The sequence below is a fragment of the Metopolophium dirhodum genome, chromosome 1, assembly GCF_019925205.1.
Source record: "Metopolophium dirhodum isolate CAU chromosome 1, ASM1992520v1, whole genome shotgun sequence".
Classification (NCBI taxonomy): domain Eukaryota; kingdom Metazoa; phylum Arthropoda; class Insecta; order Hemiptera; family Aphididae; genus Metopolophium; species Metopolophium dirhodum.
The window spans coordinates 91,230,635-91,247,854 of record NC_083560.1 but is presented as its reverse complement, the minus strand read 5'-3'; the positions used below and the strand labels follow the sequence as shown (position 1 = coordinate 91,247,854).

The 17,220-nt window shown below is 26.7% G+C and overlaps 1 protein-coding gene across 1 annotated transcript; it reads right to left on the bottom strand.

Annotated features, from left to right (window-relative positions):
- Positions 1-43: 43 nt before the first annotated feature.
- On the bottom strand, positions 44-3,593 carry LOC132945240 (uncharacterized). The gene is made up of 9 exons (XM_061014926.1): positions 3,338-3,593; positions 2,313-2,438; positions 2,087-2,152; positions 1,880-2,014; positions 1,687-1,812; positions 1,513-1,590; positions 1,344-1,439; positions 334-396; positions 44-183 (listed from the first exon to the last, which is right to left on the bottom strand). Exons 1-9 carry the CDS (start codon positions 3,531-3,533, stop codon positions 86-88), a joined length of 984 nt encoding a protein of 327 aa, XP_060870909.1. The 5' UTR covers positions 3,534-3,593; the 3' UTR covers positions 44-85.
- Between the last annotated feature and the right edge of the window lie 13,627 nt (positions 3,594-17,220).

Below are 17,220 nucleotides of genomic sequence, written 5' to 3'. Positions count from 1 at the left end.
CAAATTTCCTAGAGTTACTCTTGTTTTTGTAAGGTGAATGTTGCTATTCAACTGGTAAAAAATCATCAACCTTAAATGTAATACATCAGTGGCGTGGCGTGGAGTCAACAGTGGTGTAAGCAATAACACAAGTCAACAGTGGTGTAGGTCCTTCTGTGGATTTAATGGATATACTATTGTTGACTAAAATCAAAATAATTGCATACAGGAAATTAAATTCAATAATCATTCGACAATATAATAACTAATAAGGGTACATTCTGTCATTCTAATGCATTAATAATAGTTTCAGGAAAATAATGCATTTAAATATGAATTAAAAGCAATACACACCAGATAATCCAGGTCTTGGAGAAATCTTTATTGGACTGTTTGAAAATAAACTTGTCTTAGCTCCTTAAAAAAAAATAATATAACAAACTACGTAAATATAAGTTTAAAACATTTTCAAAGAAATAAAAAAATTTGTATATGTATAATGTAGTGTTAACTGTCCAAAAACTGTTGTGGAGACAAAGTTTTTTTTTCAGCCATCGAACAAGTGTTATCTGTTTATAGTTAATTAATAATGTTAATACTTTATACTCCAGACTAGAATATTAAATAATAATTAATTAATAATAGAAGATTCTAAGAAAATGTCATCATTTTTTAAATTTGATATGACACTGGAAGCTGCTATCAAAAATAACAAATAAATACTTGCTGCTAGTACATGCCTATTTAGATTTTATGCGTTTTACGTAGTACCGCGGAAACAATTGTAGGTGCTGGATAAAGGTGTACACAAATTAGACAAAAAATGACAACCTTATAATAATTGATAAAGATGACAAAGCTATTTGAATTACACAAGTATTAATTTTGTTTGTTGAATGTATAAAAATTAAAAGGAATAAAATGAATGGATATATTAGTATTATTTTAAACTTTGTTCATCATTTTTTTATTTAATGCATAATTTAAAAATGTTAGGACATATTTTCGAACTTATTATTAGTGCATATTATAATGCATATTTTGCCAATTTTTAGTGCATGAATGCATGCTTATTTATGCATTTTTTAGTGCATGAACTTATGAGCCCTAATTATTACTATTACTAGGTTATGATCACTATTATTATTACTATTATTTCTCACTTATGTTAGAGGTTAAATTTTTATTTTTCTGTTATACTGTGAACTTGAAACGTCATCTTTCTATTTAATGTTATGTTATGTTGCAAGTTATTGAAAGTAATTATATTAAAAGCTGAAAGTGATTATACTGAGAGACAGAGTTATTTCTTACAAACAAATAAAACTATATTTGTGAATACTAAAAATTAAAATTATAATTACCATTAATAATAGAATTGTTTGGCGTACAGGCAGTTAAACTTGAATCACTCCTATTTGGACTTTTATTAATATCATCAAATAGGCTCCTTTTTACACCTTAAATTGTAGATATTTGATTATAAAACATGAAATATAGTCTAATGCAAATTAAACTTTTATTTTACATTACCGTGTGACTGAGATGAAGATGTATATTTGGATGTTTTTAATGGAGACATAATAACACTGCCGTTATCAGATTTGTTTCCTAAAAAAAATAAAAATTACATGATATAAATTAAATTAAGTTATAGTAACAAATTATAATTATAATTTTGAATTTATTAATAGAAATTTTAAATACCACTTATCAGCATTTTTGGAATCGACTTGTTCATAGTTTTTAAAGGTGTGACATTATAAATATGAGTTACTGCTTTAGAGGATGTAGTAATATCATCATTCAATGTAGCTGCAGGGCTCATTTTGTCTATAATATATAAAATATTTAACTTTATCAATGTTATTTATGGATAAAATGTAATTTATTTACCAACCTGGTACAATATTATTATTTTTAGAGACTTTTAATGGCGACCAACCATCAGGTCGACGTTCAAGAACAATATCCTGTCTTAAAAATTTTATGTTTTGGTTGTCGGTTACAATAATATTTTTATTAGTACTAGAATCTGAATAAAACATGAAAAAAAAAATGCTATAATAATACACTACGAATCTAAAAAATATAAAAAACTACTTGCCTGCAGAATGATAACATGGTATTGAATTTTGGTTCATGTCAGATAATGTGTCAGATTGTTCACTATCTATAAACAAAAATACTTGATAAGACTATAATATACGATGGTAGCATTATAAATTAATATCGATAAATAAAGATTAAATACATATTATATTATAGAAATAAAATCGTTAAATATGCCTATTTTTTGAAAATTATACCAACTGTATCTAGACTAAACATACCAGATTGTAAACAAACTCTATTTTGTCTTCTAATTTTTTTCTTTTTTAATTTATCTTCTTCTGTCGAAGAAAGGTCAGATTTACCCTTTGCCATCTCACATTTTTTTTGGGCCTTTGAAAAACTGTCTAAAACATATAAAACAACAATGTTTTTAAAATAATTTGTAATTCTAATAAAATATTAAATATAAAAATACCTATAAAATATTCATTGAGTTATGATAAACATTATATTTAGAACAAACAGTGTAATTTAAAAACGGCCTTAATTATGAAAGGGTTTTATCAAATAATTATATTAATGAATCAATGTATTAAATAAAGAAATTATAAATTGATATATGTTAAACTAACCAAAAAATTGAAAATAAACTACCCACTTCATTCGCTCAAAATTATTTTTTCAATTTCAATGATTTATCATTAATTCAAATTGAATACATTATAGTTATATCTAATCCTAACTTACTGCACAACAGAGTAACTAACTTACCTACATTTTGTAAATAAAATTGTTAAATTTTAATAAAAATTGGTGATTATAGAAACAATGATTATAGAAAAAAATTGATGTAATAAATTCAGCGTGACAAAACACAATGTACTTAGAAAATAAACTTTTAGATTATGTTTAATCTGTCTAACTGAAAGAACGAAATTAAATTTTCAAAATTGCATTTATTTTAATGAGTTAAACAAATATGACATTTAAACAATGAAACAAGACAAGACTATAAAAATGTTAGACACATTATAGCTACTGTAAGTAGAGTAATGTTTTCTATAATTCTATAATATATGGAACAGTAATGTATAAGTATAGATACCTACATAAAATGTTATATTATTACAGCCTGTTTTATTAAAAACAACTTCCTACGTGTAATAATCAAAAATAAAATTTTTCTAAAATAGGAAACGAATATATTTGATTAGTGACGAGGGGAAACATTTTATCATATACAGATACTTATTATATTTAATTTAAAATACAAAATATACTTATAGTTTTCCATAATGCTTACCGATATTACTGCTCAAACAACGTGCTTCAAAAAACGAAAAATCAAGCTTATTTGGTCGTACTTGATTGAATATTGCTTTTTTTATGTCTTTAGTTTTGGACGATCTTGGCCAAGCACAATTCCCTTTTGCATACCAGAATCCAGGAACTACTTCCACAGTGTTGTCCAAAACAAAATGTACAACACACCACACCATTTTATGTATTTGTATTTTCGTAAAGAATAAAACCGTTCAAGAAACGCGTGCGAAGGACGGACGCCGTCGCCGAACACGATTATAATATAGACGTGATAGCGAAGGCGCGAGGTGAGTCGTGACCGTTGATCGTTGACGAATGACAAGCTTATTATCGTATTATTATATCGTCGCACTCACACATCGTCGCCGTAGTATTAAAATATTGATAAACTTATGGAATTCCCAATGATTACTATATTTCCATCATTAAATTATTTATTTTAGTCTTAGAATTAGAACGACTTTATTTACATCTCATAAAATACGCTGTAATTGTAATGAACTATGAAATGTTGGTACTTCGGGGATATAACTAAATAATAATAAATATATTAAACAAGCCAGCTTTATCAAGTAAAATCAAAATAATGCTGACAATATGGTTTTTCGACGTACCTAGTGTTGATCACCAGACTTAACATTTTGAATATAGCTCACTTGATTTAAAAGGTTGGCAACCCCTTCCGATGAGAATAATACATTGAGTAATTTTACTCTATGGAATAATATAATCATAGAACAATCGACCATATAATATGTGCTAATAGACCATTTAAACACACGCTAATATAGTACATAGTCGTAAAAAAATAGTTTCGAGTAGTTTTGACATGGTTACATTTATTTAATAAATCCCTACGCGGCTTCCATAATATAAACTCAAATGAGTCAAATTTGTATACGACTAGTCAAAGACATGCGTATAATATTACTCTGCTGAATAAAATAATATTACACATAATATATATACCTATGTATATATTATCATTGTTGTTACCCACAAATGTTGTTAACATTATAATTTATATACATAAATACTTTTTTTTAAATTTGCAAGTTGTATAGAAATATTTTTTTTTTACTCGTGACTGGTATTCGGTAAGTTTTATATTATAAAGTACAGTAGTTTTAATTACGTTTTAAAAAAATCCTATTATTGTTATTTGTAATTATGATTTATAGGTAGCTTACAATTTTTATTTCTCAAGGTATAATTCACTATGAGTCATCACAATAGTCATTACAGTAAGTCAACAAAAAGGAGACGGATCATTCAAGAAATTGAGTGTAATATGTCATTACATTTTGACATAGACGATGAAGAAGGATTGGAATTTGAAGAAGAAACTGTAGAAGTGTCCCACGAAAAGTCAGATTTTCATGAGCAGAATCAAATGGATGGTACCTACCTTTTTATTTATTTTGATGTTAAGTCGAAACTATAATTGAAATCTTTTTAGTTACATACTTACTTACGTAATTCTTCGCTACTAGCTATAGTACTATAATATAGTATATACTGTCTATTCAAAACTCATTTATATAAAATGTAAATAATAATTAAATAAATATACCGTCAACGAAAAATTTGAACTAACTAATTACTAATTATATTATATTATATAGTTTATTAAATAATAACAAATTATTTTTTTTCATCTATAATGAATATTCGCTACGAAGGTAGGTAATTATAATATTTGTTAAGTCACTATAAAAAAAAAAAATGTACGTAGGTAATCGTTTACTATAATAATATTATACACAATAAAACCAAACAGGAATTGAGACTCCATCCAGTCTTGCAGTGCCCGCTGCCCAGGTTGCTATATTAAAATATAGATAATAGACACATAATATTATGTAGGGCGTAGGCATATAGCTGCAGAAATGCGTACCTAGTTCTTCGGAGCATTTTGCTATTTTGATAATATAATCATTTTACAATTGTTGTTGACATAATGAAATCATTTCCGATTAATGGTTTTCTATAGAATATTAGTATAATAATATGTATACTATATTGCAAGCAATGGTGGTAATAATTTTTACTCTTATCATATTTTTTTGTCTATACCTATAATATAATAATAGATAAAATTTCACTTCACTCCTATAATTTCTTATGAATGGTCAAATTGATGGAATTTATAATATCATTTATTCATAATAATGCATCAAATATATTACGTAATAACAAGATTGAGAAAGTTCATAAAATTAAACACAAAATATTAATTTTAGTCTTTAAAATATAAATATAAAATAGTATTAAATTAGTATTTCTGACTACCCTAGTATTTCTTACTTAGAAATTATTGTACTATATAAACTTTTTAAAATACTTTTTTATTTACGTACGCCTATTTATTTTCTATTTGTATTTTGTAATGTATGGATGTATATGAACATTATCCTGTATGATTATAGGTTCATTTGTTACGTGTAATAACATTGATACTTCGAGTTGTTTGACCGCGATGAACACTAATAAATCAGTTCATGATGACGTTTTAGACGTTAACGTTGATAGCATGGCTGAACCAGATAGTTCTGATGAAGATAATATTGATAATGAATTATCTACAAGTTCTCCTAGAACTCAACTAGCACAGTGGGCTATTAAGCATAACATTTCTAATGTTGCAGTATCTGACTTACTAAAAATTGTTAATTCGTGTTATGATACTTCAGTACCGATTGACGCCAGGACTTTACTTAAAACTGATATTTCCGGTACTAATATTCCTTTAAGAGATGTTTTACCTGGTAAATATTACCATTTTGGAATCGCAAACGGAATTAGAAATCATTTAATTATTGAAAACCGAAATGATCAATTGATCAAATTAGTAATAGGTATTGATGGATTACCTCTAACTAAGAGTTCAAGAAGCACGTTTTGGCCAATTTTGTGTTATATTAGACCGCATTCAAATATTGTGTTTCCTATTGGAATTTATTGGGGTTATGACAAACCAAGCGATTCAAATGATTTTTTACACGATTTTTATGAAGAGGTAGTACATTTAATACATAACGGTATAGACATTAAAAATATGTCGGGAGTACTCAAAAATAACCAAATTTGTATTGATACATTCTGTTGCGACGTACCGGCAAAGGCCTATGTTTTAAAGACTAAGGGTCATAGTGGTTTTTCTTCGTGTTTTCGGTGTTGCACAGAAGGAGAGTATTTAAATAGAAGAGTTTGTTTCCCAGATATTAATTGTAATAAACGGACTCACGAAACTTTTATAAACCAACAGCAAGAAGACCACCATGTTGGCTCTAGTTTGTCAATTTTAATCAACATTCCAAAAATAAATATTATTAATGTATTCTCACTAGATTATATGCATTTAATATGTTTAGGTGTAACAAAGAAATTAATTAATTTATGGTTGAAGGGTCCCTTGAAAACCCGTTTGAATGGTACTAAAAGTAAATGTCTAAATAATAGTTTAATAGAGCTCAAACATTTTGCCTCCATTGACTTTCAGCGGAAACCTCGTGGTATTGATGAAATATCTAGGTGGAAAGCTGTAGAATTTCGAAGTTTTTTATTATACCTTGGACCTGTGGTACTTAAAAATGTTATTCATAAAAAATGCTATTTAAACTTTTTATGTTTACACGTAAGTATTTTTATACTACTTAAATCAAACATTGACAATAATTTCTTAGATTTTTGTAAACGATTATTAGATTATTTTATGCATAATTTTATTTCCATTTATGGTCGTGAATGGGTATCTCATAATGTGCACGCACTACAACACTTAACTGATGATTATAAAAACTTTGGTTCATTAGAAAACGGTAGCGCGTTTCCATTTGAAAATCACATGAAAACCCTTAAAAAATATGTGCGAAAAAGCAAACAACCATTACAGCAGGCAGTTAAACGTTATACCGAGACTATACACTACAAAAATATGTCATTAAAAGCTTTACCTCATACAACTGATTTTATTTTTAAAAATAAACATACAAAAGGCCCATTACTTACAGAATTAAACGATGAATACATTGATTTTCAATTTAAAACTCTAATTTTCAGCAACACCGAGATTAGAATTCACCAAGAATCTGATAATTGTCTATTGATGACTGATGGCAGTATTGTTAAGGTTAAAAATATTGTTTGCCTAAATGAAACATCCAATCAAGGTTTTATCTTAGGACACAGTTTTGACATGAAAGAACCATTTTATCTAAAACCTATTGACAGTTCTAAGTTAGATATTTTCACAATTGATAATTTAAATAATAATTTAAAATGTTGGCCACTTGGTAGTATTAAGTGCAAATGTATGATTTTAAAATTGAATTTTACTAATAAAAGCGTAGCTTTTCCACTCATTCATACATATAAAATTTAAAATGACTAAAACAATATATCTATCCATTAAAAATATATTATGTATTATAATACCTAAATTTATAACACGTATAATAATAATATATATCATATTATAATAAATTAATGTACCTACCTATCATAACTAAAAATCAACAAATGACTGATGTTGAAAATGTATCTATATCATTTCTATAGTATTATATTATAATTAATTATTTAAATAAGTATCTAATCATCACTGGATTAGACTAAATGAGTTTATCTGTGATTTACAAAAATTAAAAACTATCCAATATGTATACATTTCTTTTTCAATTTTTATTTGTTAATTAATATAGTATATCATCACTTTTTTGAAATATTTTGTTTTAGTTTTAATTAATTATTCTGTGTTGTAGCTACACTTATTATTATATTTTACAATTTCACTTAAGTATTCTTTAATGTTTATATTCTAATATAATGTTTTAAATTGTTAATAATATCTAATAATAGTTTTTAATTTGATTAACAAATTTTTTGATGTTACCTACAATAAAATATGCATTGTTTTTATTTATATTAAACTATTCTTTTATACTTATACCTTACTAATTATTTCTATAAATTATAATATAGTATTGATAATACTGTATTAGATATTTTATTTTATCCATAATATACATATATGTATGATACACCTACCTACTAGTATAATTAAATCAAGAATTGGATTTATTATGGTACCTACACTTTTAATACCTACATTTATTAATTATTATGGTATATTTTTAATACAAGTGAATAATTTCTTATCTCATGACTCATAGCAATGTTTTATGAGTTTATGACCAATGACAGTATAATATAGACTAACCTATAAAATAAGCTATACTTACAATATTACAATAATATCAAAGAATAGACTAAATTGACTATATTATTATGAAATATCTTGTTGTCTGTAGAATGAAGATTATTGTAAATTACCTATGTCACTTGATGGACACATAAATTACCTAGCTATAATATTATGTTATTATATGTGTATAAACTGAGGTACACATTACTTTTATTAAAACTCAATTAAATATGTTTGCTGTTTAACAGGGCAATAATATTACTCCCAGAGTGATAACGACATAACGTGATTACTTTAGTTTTCGTCATAAAACGTATTACAATTTTTAAAAAGCTGAGATTCGAATAGATTGTACCTAATCAGAAAGTTTATTATTTACAAGTCACAAATTAGTTAATGAGCATTATTATAATACAATTAAAATTATAAAATATAATAATAAATCATGATAAATATTAAATTATTATTCGTGTTCGGAGTAATTACCACAATGACGTAGGTATATACTAGAGATCAGCCCGGTCCCGGGTCAACCCGGACCGGACCGGAATAACCCGGACCGGATCCGGGTTAGGTCCGGTCTGGGTCAAAATATTTTATATTCTTGGTTTAAGTGTTCGGTTCGGGGCACAGTCATATTATAATGGGTTAGGTTTGGTTATATGTTTTTTTAATATAACTGTTTTTTAATATAACTGGGTATGGTCCAGTCCGGTCTTTTTTATATTATAATGGATATTTTTTGGTCTGGGTTAATCAATTTATATACTTGGAAAAATGGTATTATTTGTCAATTTATTTATAATGATTTATAAATAGCATTTGTTTGTATTTCTTAAAATATGGCCATTCGCTCGTCATGCCCTTATCGGTTATTAAATAATAATAATAATAATAATAATAATAAAATTATTATGTTAAATATGTTCCATCAATACGGGAAATTTTAAAAATAAACGTTGTTTCTTGTTTACTGTCGAATGTCGAATATAGTACCAGTGTCTAATAGGTACTTAGTAGTCACAGTCACTAGTCAGTACGATACTACGATGCGTGGATAACACTGTGCCACCAACATAAAGGTAAGCAGTAAGCATAATAACCATTTTGAGTACCACTAACTATTAAGTATTAGTTATAAATGTTATAAATTGTTAGGAATAATAAATTAAATATTAATTACACACATAACACATTGATAATGAATAACTTATCAGTTGTCAACCAAAGTTTACGGATTACTAAAATATAATGTTATAATAGGTAGTTATAAACTTATAAATTAAGTTTGTATTTGTAACTGTAAAATATGGTGTACCTATTCAGTACTGGTATTAATATAGAATTATAATTTATAAATCATATCAGAAAAACTAGAATCTTACTTCTTAATTCTTAGGTGATCAAAAATCAACAATCTTATACAATAAACTATAAACTATATAGTAATACCTAATATAACTTATATTGTTATATAAATATATACTTCTTAATTCTTAATTATTTATAAGATTATAAATTTATAATACTTTTCAATTAGCAGCATGCACATCTAAAACAAAATGTTTAACTTTTTTTATTTATTACTTATTAATTTAGGTAGGTACTTATTACTTAATATTGTAAATTGTTTCAGAATTAAATTTTAATTTATCTCATAATTTTAAGTGTGAGATTTTGAAAATCTATAGTTTTAATATAGTTTAAATATTATTATATGATTGTTATCAAAAGAATGTAAATTAATTTTTAAGGTAGTACACATTTTTCAAAACAAATAATATAATGAATTTAAATTGTGAAGATTATAATCTTTGTAGTTACTATAATATATTATGAATTTATGACTACCTATTGACTAGCCTTGGCTTGAAAAATACAAAATTAAATATAGAATTTATAGTATTTAGCTTATTTTTATTTACATTGTAAGAACTAAGAAGTAAGAACCGCCCCAAAACAGTAGACCATAAGTAATAATGGACTGCGCCTAGCTAATGTATGTTATGACTAAAGACCGGATTTAATTGCATTAAAAACACTCAAAAATTGCATAATAAAATTGTATAATTGCACCAAAAATCACATAAAAATTGCAAAATAAATTGCACTATAAAAATGCAAGTTGTACCTTTTTATATATTTATAAATATTAATATTACATTTTTGAATTAAAAAATTGATGATTAAATACATTTCCAAATTATTTTCATTAAAATTAAATCTTCTATTACTTAAAATATGTTTGTACAACAAAAAACTACGTTCTACGTCAACACTCGTTATTGGTGCATATTTAAAACAATTTAATAAAGTAGGCGTTATATTTAAATTAACATTTGCTTTACATGACATGACTTCATAGTAACACTTTAGAGTTTTATACCCTTCATTTTTTTCAATTATGTACATAATTTTTTCCTTAATTTTTTTCCCATTTGGACCAGGAATATTTGTTAAAATATCTTCAATTTTTCTAAAAATATCCATACTTTTCAGTAGTTCACAATTAGATTCTTCCAAATTTTTTAAATTCATGGATAACTCAGATAAGTGTAATTTTATGAATGCTAAACCACATTTGACTGCATTATCTTGTACAATCTGTTTCAGCTTTTCGACACTTCATCTGTTAAACTTTCAATCATGTTTTTAAACTTTTCAAAATTATTTGCGATAAACAACATAGATAATACACCTTTATACTTCTAAGAAATATTGATTTGTACATTTGATTACGTGAAGTATACAAAATTGCAAAAATTGCAAAAACATTAAAAATTGCAATAAATTGCAACATAAAATTAAACAGAAAGACAATAATTAATACAAATCGTTTACATATTTGATCAAATTTGATTTATCTTAACTACAAAAAAAGTTGCAATATCAATTAAATCCGGTCTTTAGTTATGACTCTTAAATAAGTTGATAAGATTTTTCTCAATCTTCAGAATACTAAAAATATTTAAAAATTGTTGAGTAACATTGTTTATATAATTAATATGAATGTTCACTTTTTAGTTGATTGTCAATGTAAAGTTCAAGATATTTTATAGAACTAACTTAATTCAAAATAAATTTCTTATTTATAAGTTATAACAATATTATATTCAGTATTATCCAAAGTTAAATTATTAAAGTGTAAATAGCAGGAGTTTTCAATATTTAATTGTAATGAGTTATTATCTAACCAATGCTATATATTATTTTAATTAATTTTCAGTTAAGATTCAATTTTTAAAAATGGGAGATAAGTCTGAATCTAATTCTGAATGTGAAGCAGATATAATTCCTCAAGTTGAAACAAAAATAACAGTAAAAAAAAAAATTATTGAGTGGTGAATGTATTTTAATTGACAAAAAAGGTACAAGTGCCGTATGGGAATTATTTAAAAATGTGGTATATAATAATGATGAAAATATATTCACGGGTTTTGTAGCTTGTATTAAATGTAAGCAACCATTTAAGTACAGTCATAGTAGTGGCACATCAACATTGAGCAGACATAAATGTGTAATTGTTAATACCAAGGACGATGCTCAAACCAGTTTGGATTCTTTTGTGTCTAAAAAATTAAAAACAATTCCCGATAAATTAAAAACCGAATGCATAGAAAAATCAGTGAAGTTTTGTAGTGTGGACATTAGACCATTGTCTATAATAGATGGATCTGGTTTTAAAGAACTTGGACAATTTTTAATAAAAGTTGGTCGTCAATATGGTGATATAGATATAAATGATTTAATGCCACATCCAACTACTGTGTCAAAAAATACAATAAAAATGGCTGAAAATCATAGAAATACACTTTTTGAAAATATTGTACCGTATATAAAAGACAATTGCTGTTCTATGACTACGGATATGTGGTCTGATAAATATAAAAAACGACACTACATAACTATTACTGTTCATTATATTGATATAAATTGGATTTTGCAAAAAAATGTACTACATACTGGTCAATGGCCAATATCAGAGAAAAAAACGGCTGAAAATATTAAGAATTCAATCGGTACTTTTTTAACAAGCTTTGAATGTACAAAGTCTCTGAATGCTAATGAATTAATGAAAAAAATCACATTTGTCACTGACCAAGGACCAAACATGACAAGTTCAAGTGGATTAGGCGCATACAACAGATTAAATTGTTGTGCTCATATGCTTAATACCGTATTAAGACATGTTTTTGATAATAAGTTTTTAGATGCTGAAGATGAAAACAATAGGAAATTGTTGGAACCCGTTACCAAACTTTTATCAGGAGCTAAAAGCTTTGTGAAATTCATGAAAACTTCTGGAGAAGTAAATAAATTATCAAAAGGTTTAATTCAAGAAGTGGAAACAAGATGGAACACAAGGTTGGCAATGCTACTATCAATACATGAGCAATGGGATGACATTCTTAATGAGTATGGTGAAGATTTTTGGCGACTTCAAAATATAGATATTGAATTACTCAAACAAATTACTGAATTTCTCAAACCATTTAAGACTGCTTCTGATGAATTGGAAGGAGATATTTATCCTACTATACACAAAGTTCTTTTATACAAAGTTGTTCTTGAAAAACATATTAACAAGTATTGTGACTTGGAAGAAGATATATATGATTCATCTGGAGAATTAAATTCAACATCCATAGTCAAAAAACTAGGAATCCGCGCTAGAGAAATATTTAATAAAAAATTCATTATAAACAGGACACATGAAATGGCATGTTTTCTTTGGCCAAATTTTAAAAAATTGAAAATGGTGTCTGACGAGAATGAAAAGAAAAGGATTCTAAACAATATCAAGTTAGAGCTTCTGAAAATTGAAATAGCACAAGCACAAAATGACCAAAATGTAGAAAGTGAATCAATCGAAGATACTGCAGCTCTGAATATATCACAGTTTTCTGAATGGGAAGATGATGCACCAAAACCAAAACAGTCATATGAGCAAGAAATGGATAATTATTTAACATGTTTTGTAGGTAAAAATGTAGATACTGACATACTCAATTTTTGGAAAAGTCAAAATGAGAAATTTCCATTACTCTCTCAGTTAGCTCGCCAAACTCTCTGTATACCAGCATCTAGTGCAAGTAGTGAACGAGTTTTCAGTGTTTCAGGGAGAATAATTGAAGAACGTAGAAGTCGTCTAAAAGGAGAAACAGCCGACTCACTTGTATTTCTACATGACTTCTTTAAAAACATAACAGTACCTACTACCTAACAAGTAACATATTTTATAATATTATTTGTTTTTAAAAATAAAAATTAATAAAGCCACTAGGAGTTTCTAGTGAGTAGGTACTGAGTAGTATTTATTTTGTTAATTGTTAATTTATAAAATAATATAAACTGTTGGTATTCTTAATTAATTTCATGATTTTTTTTATTTAATTCTTAATTCTTTTACCTACTGGCTACTACCTACCTATCAATCAAAAAAAAAAAACTAAATAACTATAAACATGAAATCATATTAATGAAGTTAACAATTCAACAATTAATAATAGTGATTGTACAATTGTAATAGTGTTTAAATTATTGTAAATAGTTATTTATAGGCTCAAGTAGTAATATTTTAACTTTTAAAACTAGGTATATAATATGTGCATTGTGCAATATGCACTGAGTAGACATTAGATAATATAGCTACACGATACAGCTATATAGGTAAAATAAATATCACTGCTGGCAGTAATATGAAAGTAAAACTCAACAAGTGTCATAGTTGAACAAAAAAAAAAAGGTAAAAAATAATTATTAAAATATATACCTAATTTATTTATTATTTATTTATTTATGTATATTAAAGGGGTTTAAACCCTTAAGCAAAAATACAAATAATTTTGAGTATAGTTTCAGCTTAATTTGATGATTAGGTACTAGGTAGTTAATAATTGCAATTATTTAAGTGACATTTTATTTAGTTTCTAATAAATTTAGTTTATATGGATGATCCGGTTTAGGTACTCAATAAGCATATTTGTCCTGGTCCGGGGTTTTATTAAAAACTTATGATCCCGGGTTGGGCGGTTTGGTTTAAAAAAAAAAAATAAAAATCCGAGCTGGGCTGGTCCGGGCTTATAAAAAGTTTGTAAGCATGGTTCAAAATTGGTCTGGGTTGAAAAATATATTTTTGGAATTGGTCTGATCCGGTTTAACAAATTGTCTTAAATATTTGGTCTGGGCCGATCCGATTTTTATAGGACCGGGCTGTACTCTAGTATATACCGTATACGTATCCATACACTTGCATAAATATCAGGGCCTGCTATACGGATTACGGATATAATCAATGGCGTATTCAGAATTTTTTTAGGGTGGGGCACACACGCGACTGTCTGAAATTTAGAAAAATAGCCAAAAATAAAAATAATATATATAAAACACTGCAATAAAAATCAAATACCTACGGCCAATGAGGAGGGGGGCATGTCCCCTGTGCCCCCCCTGGATACGCCACTGGATATAATATATGAAAGGGATATATTATATTCTTGCGATGAAGCATTTTTAAAAACAATTTTTTAATTGTTATTTTAATTGTTGTATTACACAAGTGCGTATATTGTTTTATAACATAGAGACCTGTGCAGTGTGCATCATTCATAATCATTTATTTTTTGGCAACGCGTCGTCGCCCGGCGGCCACGACGTTCTTATCTTATCTCCGTGGTAGCTGACCTTTATAAGATCATAATATCATAGACATATAAATTAAATTATATGTCTATGGATCATATACTAGTAATTAGTATAATATAATCTAAACTCTAAAGGTCTATCCTAACCTGGAAGTTCGTACAATAAAGAGTTGTAAATTAGCGACGATTATACAATGTTGTGTTGTTTCAATAAAGTTAATTTTCATAATGTATAATATTCCGACAAGTTAATGCGGAAATTAAATAGCTTATGTTGCTTTATGAGAGCATGTTAAAACGTACCGAAAACCATACGGAGCGCGACATGTAATGAGTTCACATCAGGGACAACCAAAAATTTTTTTTGCGCTTTTTTAATTGTTTTTATGATAACTGATACAACAGTTAGTAACTTAGTAATTACCTGTGACCTACTTGAGGTGGTGTTGCATAGCAAGTCGAGGGATATATCCGATTAGCGGAGCGGAGCGACGGCGCCGAGGAGTGCATATCGACGAATGCCGTTTGCACAGCATCACTGACCACTGACGCATATCATGCGCATAAATCAGCCGGGTATCTAATATATACACGGATGGTTCCGTGAACGCTTTAACTACACGGGCACCCGGGTATCTTGACACAGCGTATAATATATTATATTATTATAAAGGGCTCTGAAGTCTGAGTGATAATTGATTTATCAATGTATCATGCACGAATAAAAATATACCTACTAGATACGCATTACTCAATGAATAAATTATATTATTTAATTATTTATAGTAAAAAGCGACGCCCCCATGGCCCCATATGATATATATATATATAAAATATACATAATTTAACGCTATTTATTTATACCGCAATAATAATGTGGACGAAATTGTATTAAGCATTCAATAAATACTTGAACGGATACATTAACAATGTAATTCTAATTTAATGTGTGAATAGTGTTAACCTTCTAACCTATTATTGATGTTTATAGATATAGGCTTAATAAGCATTATTTATGATACTCTATTTAAATGTTAGTCATAGTAGGTTTATTCAGCATTTGATATAAATTAACTTATAAATATTTAAAATCTAACCTAAATCAAATGTTTATATAGCACTAAGAACTTACTTTAATATAAAGGTTTAAAAATAAACACTTTTACTAGTATTATTGAATCTTATTTTTTGAAACTTTAAAATTCAACTCAACTTCAACATTTATAGAAGTTTTAACATTGGAAAATGTTATGTGGGTACCTTAATTTTTTTTTTTTTACCACCACTAAAAAGCAGTTTCAGTTTAAAATACTGATTTTACCTTGCTATAATTAAATAGTTGCATACTTACAAATTTTACCTCTAAAAATGTGTCTCAACAACTTTTGGTTATAATATAACAAAATTAACAAAAACATATATATTTTTAATACATTAGCTATTTATTTTTAAATATATTTTAATAACAAACGAAACAATTTTTTTAAGTTATACCATTCTAATGTAGGGATAATAGTGTTAATAAATAATAAAAATAATAATAATAACAGTCCTGTTTTTTTTCTTAAATCTAATTTTTAGTTCCAAATTCTATTAGTTTACAAGTTCACTTATAAGACAACTCTATCCTTCTATTTTGTTTTATAAAGTCTTTAATTACATCATTATGAAAATTAGGTTCACACTTTGTAGTCATTAAAACTTCTTTTTCTATGGAAAGTAAAGATAAATTTGAAAGTCTATTTTGAGTTTGATTATTTCTTAAATAAGTTTTTAACCTTTTTAAAGCGGAAAAAGATCTTTCAGCAGAAGCACTTGTTGCAGGAATGGTTAAAATTAATGCACATAATTTAGTAACTTGAGGTAGAACAGTTGTTAAATCTGTTTCCCTCAAATATTCTAAAAGTTTATAAATATGTGTTTGATGAAACTGATCAGATGAATATATCGTCGTCGTCATGCAAAAACTGACCAAGTGTATTTTTATAGTTTTAGGTTATATCAATTTTACTT